The 20617-nt window shown below is 34.7% G+C and overlaps 1 protein-coding gene across 3 annotated transcripts; it reads right to left on the reverse strand.

Annotated features, from left to right (window-relative positions):
* Window positions 1-1761: 1761 nt before the first annotated feature.
* Window positions 1762-20400, reverse strand: LOC136231327 (transportin MOS14). 3 transcript variants are annotated; one of them, XM_066020682.1, is made up of 27 exons: window positions 20024-20400; window positions 18780-18825; window positions 18556-18618; window positions 17479-17526; window positions 17243-17389; window positions 14650-14781; window positions 13831-13871; window positions 13072-13163; window positions 12416-12543; window positions 11132-11207; window positions 10859-10979; window positions 10687-10786; window positions 9816-9897; window positions 9536-9618; window positions 8562-8678; window positions 8130-8181; window positions 6899-7054; window positions 5961-6084; window positions 5780-5861; window positions 5611-5699; window positions 5460-5534; window positions 5318-5372; window positions 4861-4980; window positions 4692-4784; window positions 3958-4103; window positions 2241-2418; window positions 1762-2162 (listed from the first exon to the last, which is right to left on the reverse strand). In XM_066020682.1, the coding sequence occupies exons 1-27, from the start codon at window positions 20095-20097 to the stop codon at window positions 1884-1886; spliced, it is 2799 nt and encodes a 932-aa protein (XP_065876754.1). In that variant the 5' UTR covers window positions 20098-20400; the 3' UTR covers window positions 1762-1883. The 3 variants fall into 3 exon arrangements, with proteins under 3 accessions (XP_065876754.1, XP_065876745.1, XP_065876759.1); XM_066020673.1 differs by having other exon boundaries at window positions 18780-18857; window positions 20024-20399; XM_066020687.1 differs by lacking the exons at window positions 17243-17389; window positions 17479-17526; window positions 18556-18618; window positions 18780-18825; window positions 20024-20400 and adding an exon at window positions 14889-15227.
* Window positions 20401-20617: the final 217 nt, after the last annotated feature.

Here is a 20617-nt window from a genome sequence, read left to right on the forward strand (position 1 = left end):
GACAGTGTGCTTCAAGCATTTTTGCTAAGAAGTTCAGAAGTAAAAGGAAGTTCATAAGTAGAAGGAACTAGAACATTGGAGTACTTCCAGGCTTTACAGAAGCAAGAAAAATTGGCAGCGTCATACAGAATCAATGCTCTTTAGGATGATAATGGTGATTTGTCTTTTCTTTTCAGAAATAAGAAAAATCGGCAAGTTCACCATCTTCATCACAATCTCTATCTCAATCGCCTCTCACTGTGATTGATGTCTTTATATTCAAGATAAATGGATCACTGTGATTGATGTTTTTGTATTCAACATTCACAAAAATTAAGTCATTTTAAGGAAATAATGAAAGAAACGCTTTGCAGAGAAAGAATCTGTAAAGTCTGTGAAGAAAACGACACTTGAAAAATGATGATTTTTACTTTGCAAAATGAGTTTGCGTCACATTTTGTGAAGTCTGCAAAGAGAAAATCACCTAGAAAATGATGATTTTGCTTCACAGAAAGCGATTCTATGAAGCCATCGAAGAGAAAAACAAGCTGGAAAATGGTGATTTTACTTTGCAGGCTTCACAAAATCGCTTTCTGCGAAGCAAAATCATCATTTTCCAGGTGATTTTCTGTTCGCAGACTTCGTAAAATGTGACGAAAACTCATTTTGCAAAGTAATTTCTGAAAAAAAAATATAAATATGAAATGGTAGATACTTATCTTATTTCCACCTTTTGCCATTGAAATCGATAATAAACATATGATAAACGTAGAAGAACGTCAAATAACGATGCCTTTGATTCGCACAAGAAGAAACCAAAAGACAAACATGAAATAGAAAGATGAAGATGCATACCTTCACAAAAAACAGAAAGACAAAGAGAAGAAGAATAGACAGGATGATGAAGAATTTCTTAATGATTCACACAATATAAAGGAAAAGGAAGATGAAAAGATAAACAACAAAAGAAGATGAAACCGATAGAAGGAAGGGGGGAGATTAAAGGTTTGGGATATTTTGGTAAAATCACAAATGAATAATCTAGATATGTAATGAATTGAATAATTAGTCTAGATACGTAAATAAACATGCCATTTAATCCAGTTTTGTAATTTTCCCTATTAATAATAGTACTGATTATGAAGCGTAATTAATTACTTCAAATATAACTGAGATTGGCAAGGACTTGTCCAATTCCAATTTTATCAAAAGGGAATAGAAAGATTTACAAGGAATCCTTAGCGCATTTAAATGGAATATAGAGAATTTCTACCGTACTACCTATATAGTAACCCGGTCAACCAGACGTATTAAGATATGAAGTGCCTTGATTCCATTTTTCGGAATTATTTCTTTCAATTTTAAACATGAGATGAAAAAAAATTGTTTGGTAAAATTTCAAGCTAATTTTAGCAAAAAAAAAAAAAGTCAATTAATATCTACTATCTATCAAACAACAATAAGCCAGTGAACCAAACGAGAATGTGAAGCTATAATTGATGGAGGAGCACAGTGATAAACCTCATTGATTAGCACTTCAAACTACAAATCTAAAAGATGCTAAAAACATATAGAAACAGCAAATTGTTTGTAGTGTTGGTAATTTCTCCTTTTTTCTTACTATTGCACATTAAAATTACATCTTTATATTGAGAAAAAATTTACCCCAAAAATTGAAGCCAATGCGGTTCAAACCACACCACATTCCCACATCTCATCAATAAAAGACACAACACCCATTCTCTCCTAACCAATAAAAAGAAGTGTTTTAAAAGATTCTCCTAAAAAAAGTGGAGAATAATTTAATTGAATACACAATGGTAAATGAATGAAACAGGCAATATACCTTTCAAGTAACTATCTCACTCGCGATTAACAGATGAAACCCCTAACCGACATTTCTCTTATAATACACTAACCAAATTCAACTCCAGTGGCCTCAATGCCGCTTGGACGATTTCCTGGACAGTCCGGTTTCGCCGACAAACATCAGAAATCTCCTCTGTAGTAGCCATCAGAGAGTTTATATCAATCCCAGATGCTGCATCTGACAATGCTTTAAAAAATCGTGCACGCTCCACTTCTGTGACAGCTGTCGATGGAATTAGTGAAAGACTCTCCCTTGCCCACTCCACTGCATTCGCTTTATATGCACGTGTTAGGGCCAGCAAAGCATATGCTACCTGGAAAAGGAAAGAGGAAATTGTTTGACGAACTAAATGAAATTGTAATTGAGCATGTAATGTGAAAATAGGAGCTACCGTTTCTATTCGAGAACTAGGGAGTGCTCCAGTTAATGATGCCACCAAAATTCTAGTAATACTGGAACCACGAGGAACAATAACGCTGTCTCTGATGGATAAGTAATTCTCCCCCACAGTAGACTTCGCAAGATCAAAGACATCAGACAAGAAGGTCAATATGGAATTGGAAGCCTCTCTGTGAAGATTGAACAACTAAGTAAGAATCGAGAGCCAAACTGATGACCTTTAGGAAGCATTGATTCCAAAACTCAACATCGAATAAGTATCAGGTCATATCACAAAGAAATACCATAAATAGATATTGCAAGTCCTTATGAATAAAAATTGCTCAGATATGTTTAGGCAATACCAAATATTTCCTCATTGACATGGTTTTGCGCTACCATCAAGCAGCTGCACTATCTATTTTTCAATACACATTCTCCAACCAAAAGAACAGATAGTGAGCAGTTGAGTTCAATGTTTGATTTGAAGCGGAGTTATACAAAGATTTTGGTATATTTTTCACACTGTAATTTAGTTATTCACAAAATTCAACCCTTAAATTGATTGTTCCGAAGTACAAGCATTGCTACACAATTGGAAGATGCAATTTGTCCACACACCTTATGATAATATGCATGACATACCGATAACAAAATCTTCTGTCAACAATCAAGTTTAGAGAAAAATTTAAATAGAGGGGTCAAATGCACCAGGGCCAAATATTATCTTTTGCCTATAACTAAAGAAGCAAAAGATTTTAGGGTAAATAATTATAAGGTCCTTACGTTTTTACTTAATACGCTAGTAAGTCCATTATGTTATTATAAGGTCCTTAAGTTTTATCGTAATCAATTCTTTAATCCTTCCATCTGTTTTTGTAAATGAAAGTCCAAATTTGCCCCTAGTTATATACATTAAAAAATTAATCTTTTAGTTTCAAATTTAATCTAATTAGTTTTAATGAAGTTTTTGAACTATATATACACCGAAATTAATATACTTAAAAAAATATATTATTAATTTTCTTAAATTGTAATTATTTTTTTGGTATACATATCTTTAAACTAACATTAAATATTATTATAATTTTTTTATAATTTTTTAAAAATCATATTTTTTTTCTTCATTCGTAAAATTTATTAGAATTGTAAAACCTTTTTACAATAATAGTCTTACTTCTATTTTAATAATTTTTGAAATATTTTTCATTTATTTTTTAAGTTCTATAATTTTATAAAATTTAATAAATCAATTACTTTATATTGGAGTATATAATGTAAAGATTGTGATTATGTAGGAAAAAAGAAAAAAAATATAAAAAAAAAAGAAAAATAGATATTTTATTATTAAAATATAATGTAAAGGGTAATTTTGGTATTTTAAAATTTATTTAGTATAGTTTAACCATTGATCCAAGCATAAGGACTAAGGAGTTAACAAAAACAAAAACTGAAGGACTATATAATTATTTCTAAAAATATAGGGACTAAGTAGTGTATTAGGTAAAAATGAAGGGACCTTATAATTATTTACCCAAGATTTTATGTGTATCCGCCATTCGAATTTACTCCCTACATATATATTTACCTGAACCCACTTACTCTGCAAGGTGTACTCTTTAGTAACGAGATAATAAGATTTCATAAACCTTATTTTCACCAAATTCACATATGCCCACAACATATGAATAAGCATGCACAATGACCAAAAGGAGGAAAAGAAAAATTACCTGTGTTGTACTGTGACACCAACCATAGCGCAGTCAACTAACGATGGAAATACACTTGACGGGATAAACAGTTGAGGGCAATAACGAATGCATCTTGATGCTAGTAAAAAACAATCATCAGCAATATCTGGTCTTGTAGTGAAGTCCTGCAGGATATATGCATGTGTTATGGAACGTCATGAGAGGTAACCAGACAACAACAAAAACAGTCAAACCTTAACTTAGTAGCTCATTCACTTAGACAACATGATAAAAAGGCAAAACATATTTGGCCCTTGTACTTGGCACAATTTGTCAGTTTGGCCCTATACTTCAATTTTAACAGATTTGGCCCCTATACATCAATTTTTCTCAAAATTTGACAACTGAATGACAATTTTATTAGTAGTGTATACATGGCACTGTTGAAAGGCTCGTGGTCCCCTACTGTATCCTCCAATGATGTCATAGTGTGTGTATACTGAAACAGTTCATTAAGGGCCTGAGTTTGCCAAAAAAAAATAAAAAATCCAAGTACAGGGAGAAAAAAGGAGTAGATGGATTTATATGAAAACTTGTGCCAAGTATAGTGGCCACATATGCCAATTTGACAAATTTGAACAAGTACAGGGTCAAATAGTGCTTTTTTCCAATGACAAAAGAATATCCAAAAACAGATCTATAGATCCCCACTTAAGTAATAGAAGATGAATAAAAAAAACAAATCATAACACATTGCTTGCAGAAGTGAAGACCTTGATATTGGTGAGAAGACATATTGTGCGCTTGAAAAGCGCTTCAATCAAATTCTGCAGGTAGGTTGCACATTTAGGGTCCGAACCAAATATCTGCAAGAGAAAATTGGCACTTCAATTTATAATTTAACAATAATTAGATAGACAAAAGCTACTCCTGAAAACATACTTTTATAACTTCACTAGAAAGATAAAGGAAACAAGGCTGATGGTGTTGTTGATAAAGGCCTTGTATCTCTTCTAGTATTGCTCCAATTGTGACTCCCATGAACCTTCCAGAAGTCCTCACCTGCAGAAAACTCAAGTTCATTACATCTTCAACTAAAACTGATTACATGAAACCAGAATCAGAAACAATATTATATTACACATCTGCTCTTTGGAGACATGGATTACACACAAAAATAAAAATAAAAAATGCATCATGAAGTCTGGTCATAGAGAGTACTCTGTTTACAGTTGGTGAAATTTCATATACAAGGCAGGTTCAAGAATACATAAACAGACAAAATGAACACTAGATTATTGGAAAGCAACACCTTGATCATTCTTGTTACTAGGATAACTCTCCTGTCTAGTTCTCTTAATTCAACAACACAACAAAAGTAGAAATTTCACAAACTTACAGCATATTTGCAAGCTCGACAAAGAGACTCCATTGTCCGCATGTCCCAAGCACGACTACAGAAAAACAAAGACAAAATGCATGAAACGGTAGTAATTTCCGACAGAGATTTTCTGATTCTGCAGTAATCTTCACTCACTTACAGGTCAAATATTGCTTTAAAAAGTGGCCAGTAACTTTGAATTGCAACTGCCACAGCCTCAGGATGATTAACATACCTGAAAAAGGTTTTTAGTTGCAACTTGGGAATATAAAAAAGAAACAAATAAATAAATGAAAGGACACAAGGCAAACCTAAAGATGTATGCAATTCGATCAATGTGAACTGTAAACTCACGAGCAAGTCTCTTCTCCAATATTTCTGGACCTTGATTGATGACTCCCTGCTTATTCAAATTATCATCATGCCTTTACCATTAACAATAAAAGAACAAACAAAAAACATGCTAGTACTAGACCTCACCTGTATAGAATTAACAATTGGTCCGCATAATTGCTCCATAGCCTCCTTAGCCTGATCAGGGGAGAGTTCTGTAATTACCATGCTGCAAGATCGATTCACAACACAAATCCAAATCAAGTACTTAATACAAAGTTAAATTCATGGGACACTGTAACTTCTGCAGACAAGTTAATACATATACCTTAAGGCTTCAACTACATGCAAAGAATCTTCAGCAGAGATTCTAAAACTATCTTCCCCAATTATTGCCTTATGGTATATGATAAAGAGGTCTTTAAGATATCCACAAAGCTTCCTCCGACAATCTACAACAAACAAAAAATATTACTAGAAAATTACACCAAAACCATCGTATTTCAGCCACCATGGTTATTCAGGGTTAGGTGACAAAGCCGTGATAAATTGTGAAGAACTAAGAGAAACTAATATTGGACAAAGTGATGTATCTATACATTTTTATGGTCATCTTAGTGGCTTTTCAAATCCATTCACCTATAGATACTGAGCAATGTAAATAGTTTTTTAAGTTTATTCTGTATCTACCAGCTCCTTCCCGCTAAAAGGGAAACTCCAATGCTCTTAAACACCAAACTCACTCCGACTTATTTATTAATTGAAACACAAAATGGAGATTGTAGTTACATCCTTTAACCAAGAAAAATGAATTAATCAACCCCTATAAATCTAGAAGGGTCTTCAACTGAAGCTCCTAATAAATACAAGATGAGTAACTATCTTGTCAAAACCAAGGGATGAATTTAGCCAGCCCTCAAGAACACACAAACAACACAGCAGTATTCCACTTCAAAGGACATTTATAAGCATTCTTCTTCCTTAAAAACCAATAGATGCCTTAAACACTAACTCAATTCAAACGAACAAAACCAAGTTGGACTTCATTTCTAAAGCATTGGGAGTTCACAATTAAAGTACGATCAACAATCTTAACAACTGAGATTGATTAAACATGAAGATGAAACTCAAGACCATGCATCGTAAATGAGGCTGTTAAAGAATACGGAACAAACCTTTAAGCATACACAGAATCAAAATTAGCAACCTCATAAATCATTTCTAAAGCAGTGGAGGGCATAAATACTCAAACAAGAAATTATATACCATCACAGATGTGTCTGAATGCCACTGCTGCAGCAGCTGCAGAATCTTCTGATGTCACCATGCCATGCATGAGTATGCTCATGACCGAAGGCAACAAAGGCAATCCGTTCGATGCAGCATCAAGCCATTTGGAATATGCTCCAATTGTTAAGCATACTGAAATTGTTGCCATAAATATATCAAGTCCATATTTCAGAGAAATAGGCATCTCCACTCTATTTTTATGAGATTTAGGGACGCAAAGACATTAACCACTGACTTTAGCAGGGATGATGCGAGTTTCTGCTACATGGCAATGTCTGCGCACCCTTCAGTAGTGGTGTAATCGAGCCGAGCTTTGGCCTGCTCATGCTCGGAAGAAAATTAACGAGCTCGAGCTGAGCTCGAAGCTCCGCTCATTAAGGAAATAATTTGTTCGTGAGCTGATCACGAGCAGCTCGTTAATTTTGTTCATAAACTTTGTTTGCGAGCAGTTCGTTAACTATGTTCATGAACTTTGCTCACAAACAGCTCATTACTTATATTCATAAGGAAGTTCATGGACAAAGCTCGTGAACAAATAAACAAGTTGCTCGCGAACAGTTCATTTATTGCTCGCTCATTGTGTTCGCGAACGAGCTTACCTAATAGCAATGAAATAATATCGATGTTTAATACATGAAAAAACAAATGTTTTAATTCATCAATTATCTCAAAATCCTAAGTTTGTCCCTCCATCTCCCAAGAAATACTAAAGGGCGGCCCGGTCGCATTACGCGTCCCCGCTGAGCGAGGGTCCGGGGAGGGGTCCCACCACAAGGGTGTATTGGGGGCAAGCCTTCCCTTGCCAATTTAATTGGCAAGAGGCCGCTCCTAAGACTCGAACCCGTGACCTCAGGTCACACGGCAACAACGTTTTACCGTTGCGCCAAGGCTCGCCCTAAGACTCGAACCCGTGACCTCAGGTCACACGGCAACAACGTTTTACCGTTGCGCCAAGAAATACTATTATTAAAAAAATAATTGAACCTTGCTTGCTCACGAGCCTGTTCATAAACATTATAATCGAGTTCATGAGCTTGTTCACAAACCTATCACCGAGCCTGCTCGCGAGCTCTCAAGCCGAGTTTCGTTGTGCTCAAGCTCTGCTCTTTTATAAATCAAGCCGAACACTGTCCAGCTTTTATTGAGCCGAACGCGGCTCAGCGCAATAAAAGTAACAATCTAAACCACATTGCAAGGAATATATCACCTGTCTGGAGCAGCTGAGGCTGAAGTGGAAGTTCTAGCAGCAATGACATAATCTGTTGAAGTAAAATAATAAACAGAAGATTATTTCCAAGAATTCTGAACTTAAACCACTGACACATGATAAATCCAATCAATCAATAAAATGGATGGATCAAGAGTAATTGTTGCGACTAAAATTGAAGCAATAATACTTGTATGCTGATTTCTCCCGCCTTCTCTCTCACACATACAACATAAACATTAGAAGCAAAGTTCATACAGTTTAAGAGATACTGTGATTATATACCAATAGGAAAGCCACACAACTATAAATAAATTCTAATACAGATTTATTAAAGCAACAATAATAAAGCCACATCTCGAAAATAGTAAACACCAGTACATGATGACTAGGGCACATGAGGTCAAGGACAAATTAGGGAAAGATTTATACCTTAGGCATTACTTCTGACTCAGCCACAGAGACATGATTTGATACAGCCCTGATGCAAAATAAAGCAGCTTCTGCAGGACGCCATTCGTTTTGTCCATTCTCCCAGCAAGCTTGACCCTTGGATGGTACAAAAGAAATTTCCATGACTACACAGACAAGAAGTGATAACTCCAGGACAGCAAATTATTTTCACATGATAAGAAAGCCTATTCACACAGAACATGTGTCCTCTAAAAAGCATTGTAGCCTGTGCACAACACCAGAGACAACATGATCTCTGCAATGGTGCTCAAAATGTATGAACACCTCAACACAAAATGAGCACCGGATACAGAAGACTAAGACTGGTATGCTCATGCTGTGTTAATACAAACAAGTGATAATTAACTCTAGGACAGCATATTATTTTCAAAATGTGATGTCATGTGAATTTCAGGAATCCCTCAGATTCACATGATACGAAAGTCTATTCTCACAGACCATGTCACAACATCTAAAAAGCATTATAGCCTGTGCATAACACCAGAGACAACATGATCTCTGGGATGGTGGTCAAACACCTTAACACAAAATGAGCATGGCATATAGGAGACTAGGACTGGTATGCTAATGCTGTGTTAATAGCAACTAATAATAGATAACTTGATGCATTTTATTCAGCTTGGACTGAAGTTAGTCCATGTTCAATAGGAATGCAAAGTTATCACACAACTAATGATAGTCTTTATCACATTCCAAAAGATCGAAACCTGATAATTTGTTTTTGAAGTTAGATAGCATGGCTCCAGAGGCCAGAACAAAGAGGACGTGGAGTTAAGTAACTTCGCAAATGAAAAACCATTAGGTAGTCCTAGAGAAGATTAAACAAATTTTTGGAGCATCCAAATTTCATGTAAAGACACTTCATGCACATGCTATCAGAGCCACAAAATGGGCAACTAATAATAAGCAACATAAAAAATTGTCATACGCACCTCAGCAAGTTTCATGTATAGAATTCTTAGGGTTGCATCACCACCCAAAACTGATGCTGCATCAATCAAGATATCCGCAACAGCTAGAGAGCATGACAGATGAATTATTATTGAGGAAAAGTTATAGATGGACTCTCATCAATGGGAAGACACTAAAAGGATGAATCATTAACTGAGCATCAACAACACAATGAATCAGAAAAAACACCAGGTCATCGCACAAGAGCAAACTCGACAACCAAGGGTATCGTTTATGATGTAATTGGGTGTTGAAACTCACCATATCTAGTATGCTTAAAATCCTTCAGGTCTTCAACTGAAAGGTTTGAATAATCTTGGGAGTACTGAACTCGAAAGCTAACCTGTCAAAAGAGTTATTTGCTGTTCAACGTTCTTCCAATAAAAAGCATGCGCAAATAATATTTTCTGTACACACCTTTTTGAATTAATTATCCGTACACATCTTTTTGAATTAGTTAACTATGAAAATTTCTTATCCCCTTTGCAACAGAAAATGCTTGAGACACAATGAGCAAATATATTTTCAAATGCCAAACGTGATAAATTTATAAGATAATAAGAAAAATGAAGTGGGCTGCCAGTCCTGGTTTGTCCATTCACCGAATGATCCCTTGCACTCATCATAAGCCAGAACCACAGAGAATCATTGATTCTCATAGCAGACGCTTCCTAGTTAAACAGTCAAATGCTGCATTTTAATACTACAGCTACAAAAGTATTATTATTTTTTTAAATAAATAAATAAATCTGATATGTCAAATAACTGTTCAATCCTAAGAAGATCGGGAAAGTTCCAAAAATAGTTTTATTCTCTAACATACCCTTGCACGCGAATGCCCTTGAGCTTAAAGGGCATCTGATTTCACCATCACCAAATTTTGTTATTCATGTCAGACACATGTCACCACAGTACAATAAGGACAGGACAAATTATCAATTTTAAGGTTAGCAGATTATTGGAGCAGAGAATAATACACCAGTATTCATAATTGTCTCATAATTGATCACAAGATGAGTTTCTGCCTAAAAGCTCAGCCTCTGTCCTAATCTAGCGCAGGTTCAACATATGGCACTTGCTTCATTTACATGCACTGGATAGTTGAAGTTCTGCATTCAACCGAAGCACTTACCAATGACACGAGCGATTCATAGGCTGCCCTAAAAACTAGCAGCCTCCTACTTCTCTCAGCTTCAATGGACACTTCATCACCAAAAGAGTGATATGAATCCCTGGTATATAATCATCATGATCAAGTTTTCTTCAGAAATGACCAGTAAAGACAGCAGAGCTTATGTATTTACCTCTTAGTCAAGATAACTTGAAGACTGTGCCAAAAATTAAATGTCATTGAAGCAATATCATATTCCGGATGTGAAGCAACCTCCAACAATGAATTCACAATCATCATAGATTCATCAGAAGCTGGAAATGGAGAAAGACCAATAACAATCTCAGCATCAAAAGTCAAGAAACAAGACAATGTGAAATTAAGAGAAAAGACAATTAAAAATAGGAGGTGGAGAAGGAGAGCAATTAACTAAGAAAATGTGTCAATAAATGATAAAAACGTATACCAGTCGCGATCAGCTCGACATATGAATCACCGACATCAGCAAATAATCGAGCGATGGCCTTCACGTCTTCTTCATCCTGATAGAAAACCCCAAAATAAATTGTAACTTTCAGTTTGCAAGAGAGTAGGAACTTTAAATGCATAATTTGCACATATACAATTGGAAAGTGCTATTAACAAGATGACAGAAAACATTCGCTGAGAGAACCATATAAATACTGTAGAACACGCATACAATTCAAGAACCTCAGTGAGTGTTTGCATGAGGGATAGAGAGGTGAAGGGAAGGACTTTTCCTGTTTGTTTTGAGAGGTGAAATGAGAGGATAGATGTGCACTTTTCCATCCTCTCAAGTGTGGAGCATACAAAAATTCATTCCCCCCCGGAGTTTGGACAGGTTGGAGGGCGAAAGAGATGGTTTTTAATGCTTTTACATATACCCTCTCGTTTTAATATGTTTATTTATTTTTTATTAGATGCACATATACATATCACTTAATAGGGATAAGTTCAAAAAAAAAACCTTGTGGTTTCAAGGTTTTGACTATATGGTACCTGTGGTATTTTTTTGGAGCAAAAATAACACTGTGGTTGGCATCGTCAGCAATTTGGGTCACTTTTGGGTTGACTTTGCCAAATTTGGCCACCTCAAAATGAAAAATGTGGTTCCAGTGACCGAAATTGCTAACGGTGCCAACCACGGATTATTTTTGCTCCAAAAAATATCACAGGTACCAGATCGTCAAAACGTCAAACCACTGGGGTTTTATTTGAACTTATCCCTACTTAATGTTTCAAGTCAAAGAAACTAATAATTAATATATCCTAATAATAATAAGATTTATGATAATTGTACCTTATTGATTCTATATTTTTTTTTAATTATGATTTTATTTATTATTATTACATTTAATCAAGTAAATTTGTTCCATAACTTAATTAAATATAGTAAGGAAAAATCAGTAAGTTTGTTAAATAAACATATCTTTTCTTTTCACCCCCAAAGAAAAAAATCCATGCATCCCTCCTACCATTCATAATTCAACAAACCAAGCATAACCTTAATATAGAAGCACAATTAAAATACATAACAATATTATAATTAGCATTATATACGGAAGCATATGCTAATCTAATCAAAATGAATAAAATGGAGTACAACTCCTACAGAGCAGTGTACTAGATAATGCTTCAATGTTTTTAGTATTTTGCTGAACACTAGAATCTTTCACTAGGTCATATACTTGCACAAATAGACAAGTATTTAAATTAATGAATGCATCACCTTTGAAGGATCCCGAAGTTGTTCCTTCAGGTTCATAACTTGAGGCACAAGTACTTGAATTAAAGGCATTTGTACTGGAATACCACCAGAATTTCCAGACGTAGTATAATGTATCAATTCTGAAACGACTGTAATGATCAGGAAAAATATCATTAGTTATGAAAGCTAAAACAAGTACCTAAAGTAAAGACATCATCGTCAACACAATAAAAGCAAAACATAGACGAAACCATCAGTTGCTAATGGAATTTTTCCCTTTATATATATGTAAGTATAGAATAGCTAAAGGAAAACTATTCCATATAATAATCATCCTGCTTTAGGAGGGGAAGAATTGCACATTGTGCAATTCCCACATGGTACAAGTACCCTAAATGGAAAGCCACAAAAAGATAGATTCGTTCCCTCTTAAGGAACTTACAATCACAATTTGTTTGACATGAAGTACCAGTTGTACCCATTTATTGACTCCCATTCTATTTGGTTGGGGTAGGTAAAAAAATTATAACTAAATGTTCTTAGAAAGAACAAGGTGATACTACCCCTGCTCATAGAATTGAGAAAACTCACAAAGCAAAAGTAGCAACAAATCAAAAAAGATAAAAGAAAACAGCAAAGACACTTTCAATCAGCTAAGTTTGTTTCCAGTTCAATACCATTTACAGCTGCCTCGGAAAGTATTTCAGAATTCAAGCTTGAGAGAGCTGTGAGCACCAATGGGTGAGAAGCAAGCACAGCTCCAGGGACCCTGGAACCAACAGAAGTTGACTTGAAAATCACAGATTTATATTGTATCTTTTATTTTGCCACAATGGGAGCACATTGGAAAAGATCAATCAATCTGCTAACAGTATCATGTTGAAAAGCAAATGCAGGATTATGATATCAGCAACTTACTTCTAAAAAAGCAATTGGCTTTCCGAAACTAACTGCCACTATAATTCTTTGTGCTCAAAACTTGAACTCCATAATCAAGTGTGTTATACATTGGACTATCAGCATTAGGCATGTATTACTTATATACATACATAGATAATCAGGTGTGTGTGTGTGTCAAAATATATACATATGAAGATGAGTACATGGCACTGTAAAAGGTAAATAATCTAAAAGATCAAATCTCAAAATAACTGATTGCCAGATCCAACTATCAAAAGAAGTTTCTACAATTATTGTCCCTAGCTAGGCAGTAGTTTTTGTTTTTTATTCAAGTGGTTCCGATCAAATAAACGTGTACTGTTCAAAATTCAAATTCTCCAAGCCAATATTAAGAATTCTATGTACCATGTACATATCTACCAAATCTAAAGCACAAACAGGGAGAAACTCATACCCATGCCTAGGTCAATATTAAGAATTCTATGTCACATGTATATATCTACAGATCTAACGCACAAACAGGAAGAAACTCATACCCATGCCTAAGGCGTAGCCAAGAAGCAAATGCCTCGAGAACCTGAAAGGAAGAGACTCCAAATGATCAAAGCCCGTTAATCAAAGATAAAAAGTTTAACATCCACAAAATCAACTCAAAAAATGAAAATTTGCTAGTGCAACATATTATGATCACAACAAAAGGAATTATCTCTAAATCTTCTTGCATATTGTGCCTTCAAAAAACTGTCAACATTTGTGTGTGACATGAAGAGGGGGGATAAAAAAAAAATAGATTGGGATAGCCCGCAAAAAAAAAAAAAAAATTGACAAAGATGAAACATGTAATGAAACAACATTTGCATATCTTCCCAGAAGTGCTTGATCCTGAAACAATAGAAGATAAGCCCAAACAGAATAATTACAATTCCATGAGTCATGATAAAAATGTTTGATATAGCCAAAACATTTTTGGTTACTATTCCTGTGAGAACAAAGGAATTTTTCTGCCCATTATATGTGCCAGCTCTCACATGAAAACAGATTAAAAAAAGAAGAAGAAGATAGTCTCTAAGGTGGAAACATTTTATGCCACTCATCCTGGATTAACATCTTGACATCACCCACCTCCAGACGCATACAGATCCCCAATTTGGTAAATACTAAGTAGTACAGCTGATGCTAAATCAGTAAAAGCGTGTCAATTCACAGATATTTTATTTACCAACTTGCTTCCAAATTTTAAAAAAAAAAATCATCTGATATTTGTAAGCGTGCCATCAAAAAGTGCCAAATAGTTGAAATTTGCATATATTACTCATATTACTAGAAATACAATACAGCATAAGATTGGTGCCGACCTGCTCCTTCAATTCATTGATTTTCAAGCAAGCTGTCAAAATATCAAGAGCAACCTCCATTTGAGAAGTCAGTTCTTTTTCGAACTGGCGACGCCTTTCTGGATGTGCAGCTATTTTGTAGTTGAATACTTCCTGATATAGAAACAAACAATTACAAAGGACACGTAGGTAATGCAAATGAACTACCATAACACATTTTTTCTCACAAGATAACTATAGGCTTGGAGGAACATACATACATTTATACAAGAGAAAAACCTTGGCTTTGTCCCACTTGATATTTTTTTCAGTTAGTACGAAATGTTATGGAATGGCTTTGAAGGGGCAGGAAAAGACTTTTTTTAATTTAATATTCAATATATCAGAAAGTCAGCTTAGATCCCTAAGTATTTGGCATAATGCAGAAACTTTTGTAGCTGTCTGTAGATTTTGTCAGTTCTCTCTCTTGAAAATTACTTCCTGCTAATGCACAAGGGTCCAAAGTCTTGGGATTGATGCTGATTAAAGTTATTTCCTTGTTTATCAGAAAAAAGGAACGCGACTACAACTTCTCACTCAGATGCGCTTGCTTTCACTATTATGCCAAGAAGATACAATTCCACACTTGTATTCACAAGCACTGAAAAAGCCAAAAGTTCCATCAGCAGTTATGGAAATATTAATAGGTAAGGGGGCCAAAAGTTTTCACAATTCAAAAATTCACTGGAGAACTTGAGATGACTATCAATGGAATTGATTATGCCCCAAGCTTCTTTTTGTATACATATGTATATATAATTTTGGCACCCCACGTGAAGTATCGTGTTAATATGACCCCAAAATCCTGTCCGACAGACAGCAAAGACAATAACGGCAATCGAAAGCTAAGAATATATAAATAAATAAATAAATAAATAATAGTACTCTCATTAATAAGGGTGTGGGGCCACTTCTAATATTGCTGCTGATTAGACTTTATGTGGGTAAAACTTTACGAAACAGTATCTGATACACAATTCAGTATGCATCTTCTCGAGATATTAGGTGACACGATAATATGTTTAAAAGTTAGGCAAAACGACCTGCTTTTTAAGCCAGAGTTATGTGCATGATTAAATGTCAATATATTCAAGATCTTCAGTCAGAATTCAGCACCAGATAATTGAAATGATCATATCGACGAAGAAAGCATACTTAAAAATAGTAAAAGAATGAATTTTTGCAGCCCAAAAGCCATTAAACAATCAAATGCATAATCACAGTTACATGATATCTATCGTTACTCCCTTTGAAATCGAAAACGCTAACCATCATATAAGATTACAATTTTGTCTTTGTACAGATATATTTGACAACCTATTATTTCCAAGGGAGAATTGCGTTTATTATGTAATTCTGAGAACACAGAGATTTATCCACATTGCACTTCTGATTCAGCCAACAAGAAACTCAATAAATACCAAGTTTAATATTCTAGAAACTCGAGGGCTGTGGTCCAGATCTCATAAAATGTTTATTTGAAAAATTATCTGAGAAAGTTTCGATCATTTAGGGTCTTAAACAGCATAATTATTTTATCAGTTCACTTCTGATTTGAATAGGCTTTGCTGGAACAGCAGAAAGTTTCGATCATTTAGGATCTCATCTAGGGGTACTAATCTAATTTTAGGCTTTGCTGGAACAGCAGGAATTGTCACTACAAAGAGTCACCATTATTATGGAGTCTTAATTTCATAAATTTGAATACAATTGATTATAAGAACCTTATTCCTCATTATTATCATGTAGAAGTCTAAAAGCGTTAAGAGATTAGGATTAGTTTTCAGTCCAAAGTTTTAAATGCTCAGCTCAATCAATCTTAATATAAACCAAAGCTTGTAATGCTTCTGATTAAGTTTTCAGTTCGCAGCAAGGACACTTCTTTGGATTTTGAAGCAATTCACTCATATCTTGTATAGTCTTGTTATCATCTCCTTGTACAATCAAATATGAGAACCTGGAATCATTTGCAGATACAACCTGCAAAGCTCTTGTATTGTCCCTCTAAATCCAACCAAAAGCTTACACTATTTTATAATTTTATAACTCATAAAACTGCTTAACCATACAAATTCCTACAAGGAATCCTACACTATTTCCTAGAATAATTTCTCAGAAGTATAAAATGAAAATCAAATTAACACAAAAACCCCAAAATATCTTCATCTGCAAGATTCATTCAGCCATCAGGTTGTTGCAACACCAAAAGGTCATTTTCCATTGGGAGAGAGGTTTGTCTCCCTTTATCAGATGCCTTTTTCTTAGCCAAGTCTAGCTGCATATCAGGGAAGCTTTTTATCTTATTCCACAATCTTATTTGAACCTCACACGGATTTAAAAGGTTACTCTTTTCGGGTCCATTTACTAAATCAACTCATTTATGCAAAACAATAATAAAACTGCTATTGATCCCAAGATTGTAGCCAGCATTCAGACCTGGTGACTCTGTATATAGATTTTTAGTCTAGCAAATTATTTTTGTAATGAAAAGAATTCCAAAACTCTGCTCAACTTGAACCTGAATCACAAAGCAAAACCATAATAAGTCACAAAGATGAGCATTTAACTTGTATACCTCTGGCAAAACTGTTAGTAGCTCCAAAAATCCTGGTATATATTCAGGATGAGAGTTCATCTCATCCCTAAGCCAATTCACAATGCCACCATCGCCCCAATCCACCGTGGGAACTTGTACAGCCAAGGCAGCAACAGCAATGCTAATCTACAAGCGAGACAGCTTAATGCTATAGTATTTGAAATAAGGAAGTTAGACTACAATTTCACTCTAGTGTAGGTACTTCCATGGTATACCTGAGTCCTGACTTTAGGTGGACCCCTATGAAATTTTTTCAGTAAGGTCTGCAATCGAATTAAATAGCCATCATAAGCAAACAGTAAAGCATGACAGTATGACACCAACTTGCATGATATGTAGAACAAAATAAAATCATTCCTAAACTTAATTAAATACATTGCAATCTAAGGAGTCGCAAAAGTGACGCAAGTCAAAACAGAAAAATAACTACAGCAGTATAAATCAACTTGCTATATATTTTTTTCCTCTCTTTCCAACAATGAAAAAAAACTCAAGTTAGAATATGTCTTTGCATTATAGAAATGATCAGACATGACCAAAAAAAAAAAAAAAGACAATATGGTTTATATAATCAAAACATATATACCCAGGAAGCACCGACACTTCTAAGAGGTTAATATACGAGTGTCTGGGCACTCCGACACTCCAAAATGTCCCCTCTTTTTTCTTTTATTTTAATATAGGGACACTTCGGGACACAACTTCTGAGTTAACTAAGTAGAACAAACCAGTTTTTTTAATAATTTGACAAAAAAAGAGGGGTTGATATATAAGAAAAGGAAAATATAACCCCAATAAAAGAAAATTAAAATCTGAAGACAAGAATAGAGCAGCCGCCCCTTTTTTGGTAGTTTAAATAGTTTGAAGTATTAAATATTTCCTTTTAATGATATATATATACATATTTGGTGTGTCCCTGCCGTCTCATATTTTTCAAAAATGCCGTTTGCCGCACCCGTAGGGATACCCGTGTCGTTGCTTCCTAGAGTTATACATTGTTCAATTAGATGCGTAAACATATAGAATTTGAAAAGGTTAATAGACTATTTTCAATTCCACAAACACAAACAGTAGCATAGTTTAAAATTATAATTTTCAGTTGAAACAGCTTAACAATTATACAGAACGCACAGTTACATTAGTCATTATTCATGAGAAACTAAATATAATCTTCTTTAGCCATAAGTACAAATGAATAGCACTCACAATCAAGGAACAGTTACATTAGTCATTATTCATGAGAAACTAAATATAATCTTCTTTAGCCATAAGTACAAATGAATAGCACTCACAATCAAGGAACTTCGTAACGGCCTAAAGGCTTCTGAAGGCAGTTCTTCAAAATCTCTTTGTACCTAAGACCAGAAAGAAAAATACAGATAAAAGTCAATCACTTGAACACTAAATGACACAGAAAGCAAGATAGAAAAAATAATGTTACAGAAGCAATCAGCAATGCTTTTAAGAAAACCACAAAGACAATTAAATATGGCAACTGAATGAAGATAGAAGTTACCTTGCTTCTAAGAGTTTGGGAACAAAAGATTAAGGTTTCCAGATTGCTGGTGGGATCATGAAGCAAATTATCAGCAACCTAAATAACACAATAACAAGTATAAAATTGTGGGGGCATTGCTAATTAGAATAACATGTGACCACTCCTAAATATTCAATAGACACTAATACAAAATAAGAATATATATAAAAAAATTGGAAACATTTCACAGTGGGAATGAGAAAGAAGTTTCCAAGTCAAAAGAAACTACATAATCTTAAACACTATAAGGCCATAATTAAATGCAAATTGATAGTTCAAGATGTATTTGGCCCATAAAACTAGATTATTTTTTCATTACAAGGAATGAAAGAACTGAATAAAGCCATGGGTGGCAATACTGAACAATATACAAAAAATCCAGTCAATTATATATGAAACATACAGTTTATGTGTTCATTGGAAGAAAAAAAAATCACTGCCAATCCTCCTTAGAATATGCTCCCTTCAAGTCATGTGTGACTAGGCACTACCAGACCACAAATATCAATAATTTCAAGAACAAAAAATCAAGCCTGTGCAAAAGACAGTAATTGAGCCAACTACAAACATAAGCCTATAATTACTATTTTAGAACTCTGGGAGAAGACATGCCCTCCAGGTTGGTTCAGAAGAAGAGATAAAGGTTCAAGTCAGCAACATAGGTCATCACCTAGTATCCGCATTCAATATGAGTGTACTATCTGCATTCAATATGAGTGTACTCTTCTCCAATTTTCATCCAACAACAAATGCCTATTGCCTATATATCCTAGTCCTCTTATCCTACTTCCAGTAAATCAGTGAATCTAAATTCCAATACCATATTATGTTCATTTCTATCTACAGTTAGCATCTCAGTGAACCAATTTGATTTCGTTGAACTTATCAAACAACATACTTTTAGTAACAGTAACAGTAAAAATCTAATCGAGCCCTAATAAAATAGTAGCTACTACTCAAAAGTCATGTTAGACCTAAACATGATCAAGTAATTGAAAACAATAAACCTATACACGCATTCATGTATTAAAGTAACAATAAAAATTTCACACCACTGCCACAAAATTCACACTATAATTAAAATCACAGACGCACTACATAAAACAGTGCTGGAAAAAATTAAACTTAGTCGAAGCACATTCGAACATGTAATTTTTCACCAATTGACCAAGAGAAGATTCAAATTTCAAATCTCACAGCTCAAGAACAGAAATACACAGTACCTGCCAGGCATCAAGGGAGCGTTGAATGTTTTGAAGATATTGATCGGCTGACTGACGATACTGCTCCTCCGCATGATACAGCGCGTTTAGGGCGTTTTTCACTGCAGTTTGATGATCCGTGGATTCCATTCGAAGAAGTAATAGAAAAAGGGAGAAAAGGAAAACCTCAGTAATCGAGAGATTAAGAGAGAGAATGGGAGAGAAAGGGATGTGTGCGCCAAATGTTTTTTTTTTTTTAAATTAGCTTCCCTTCTCAGATTTGAGGTTTTGGATAATGGGTTTTTGGCGCCCCCTGTGTGAAGAGAAGAACACGGGGTCTTTTTGGGGGAATTTTTGATCGGAGAAAAATTAGCGAGTTAATGAACAATTTCTGAGCCGCCTGATTAAATTTTCATTTCAGTGTTTTTGAAATTTGGTCAATAAGGTCAACAATGAGCTATCGGACACGTGGCACGTGATTTAGTGTCGTTGAGGTGGGGACCCACTTTACAGATAGTCGATGTGGAAAACTTGGTTGGATAGATACAGCTGATCCTCAAATGCTTTATCAAAAATAAAATAATCAGAAAATAATTACCTATAATTAATTAATTG

This window comes from Euphorbia lathyris, chromosome 1, assembly GCF_963576675.1.
Source record: "Euphorbia lathyris chromosome 1, ddEupLath1.1, whole genome shotgun sequence".
NCBI classification, from domain to species: domain Eukaryota; kingdom Viridiplantae; phylum Streptophyta; class Magnoliopsida; order Malpighiales; family Euphorbiaceae; genus Euphorbia; species Euphorbia lathyris.

Coding starts and splice junctions, on each gene's coding strand:
- LOC136231327 (XM_066020673.1), bottom strand. CDS start 20,152: ATGGAATCCACGGATCATCAAACTGCAGTGAAAAACGCCCTAAACGCG. Junction 4,785..4,860: donor TTTCTAGTGAAGTTATAAAA/GTATGTTTTCAG, acceptor TTTCTCTTGCAG/ATATTTGGTTCGGACCCTAA. Junction 2,419..3,957: donor GGTGTCACAGTACAACACAG/GTAATTTTTCTT, acceptor CAATCTTCACAG/AGAGGCTTCCAATTCCATAT.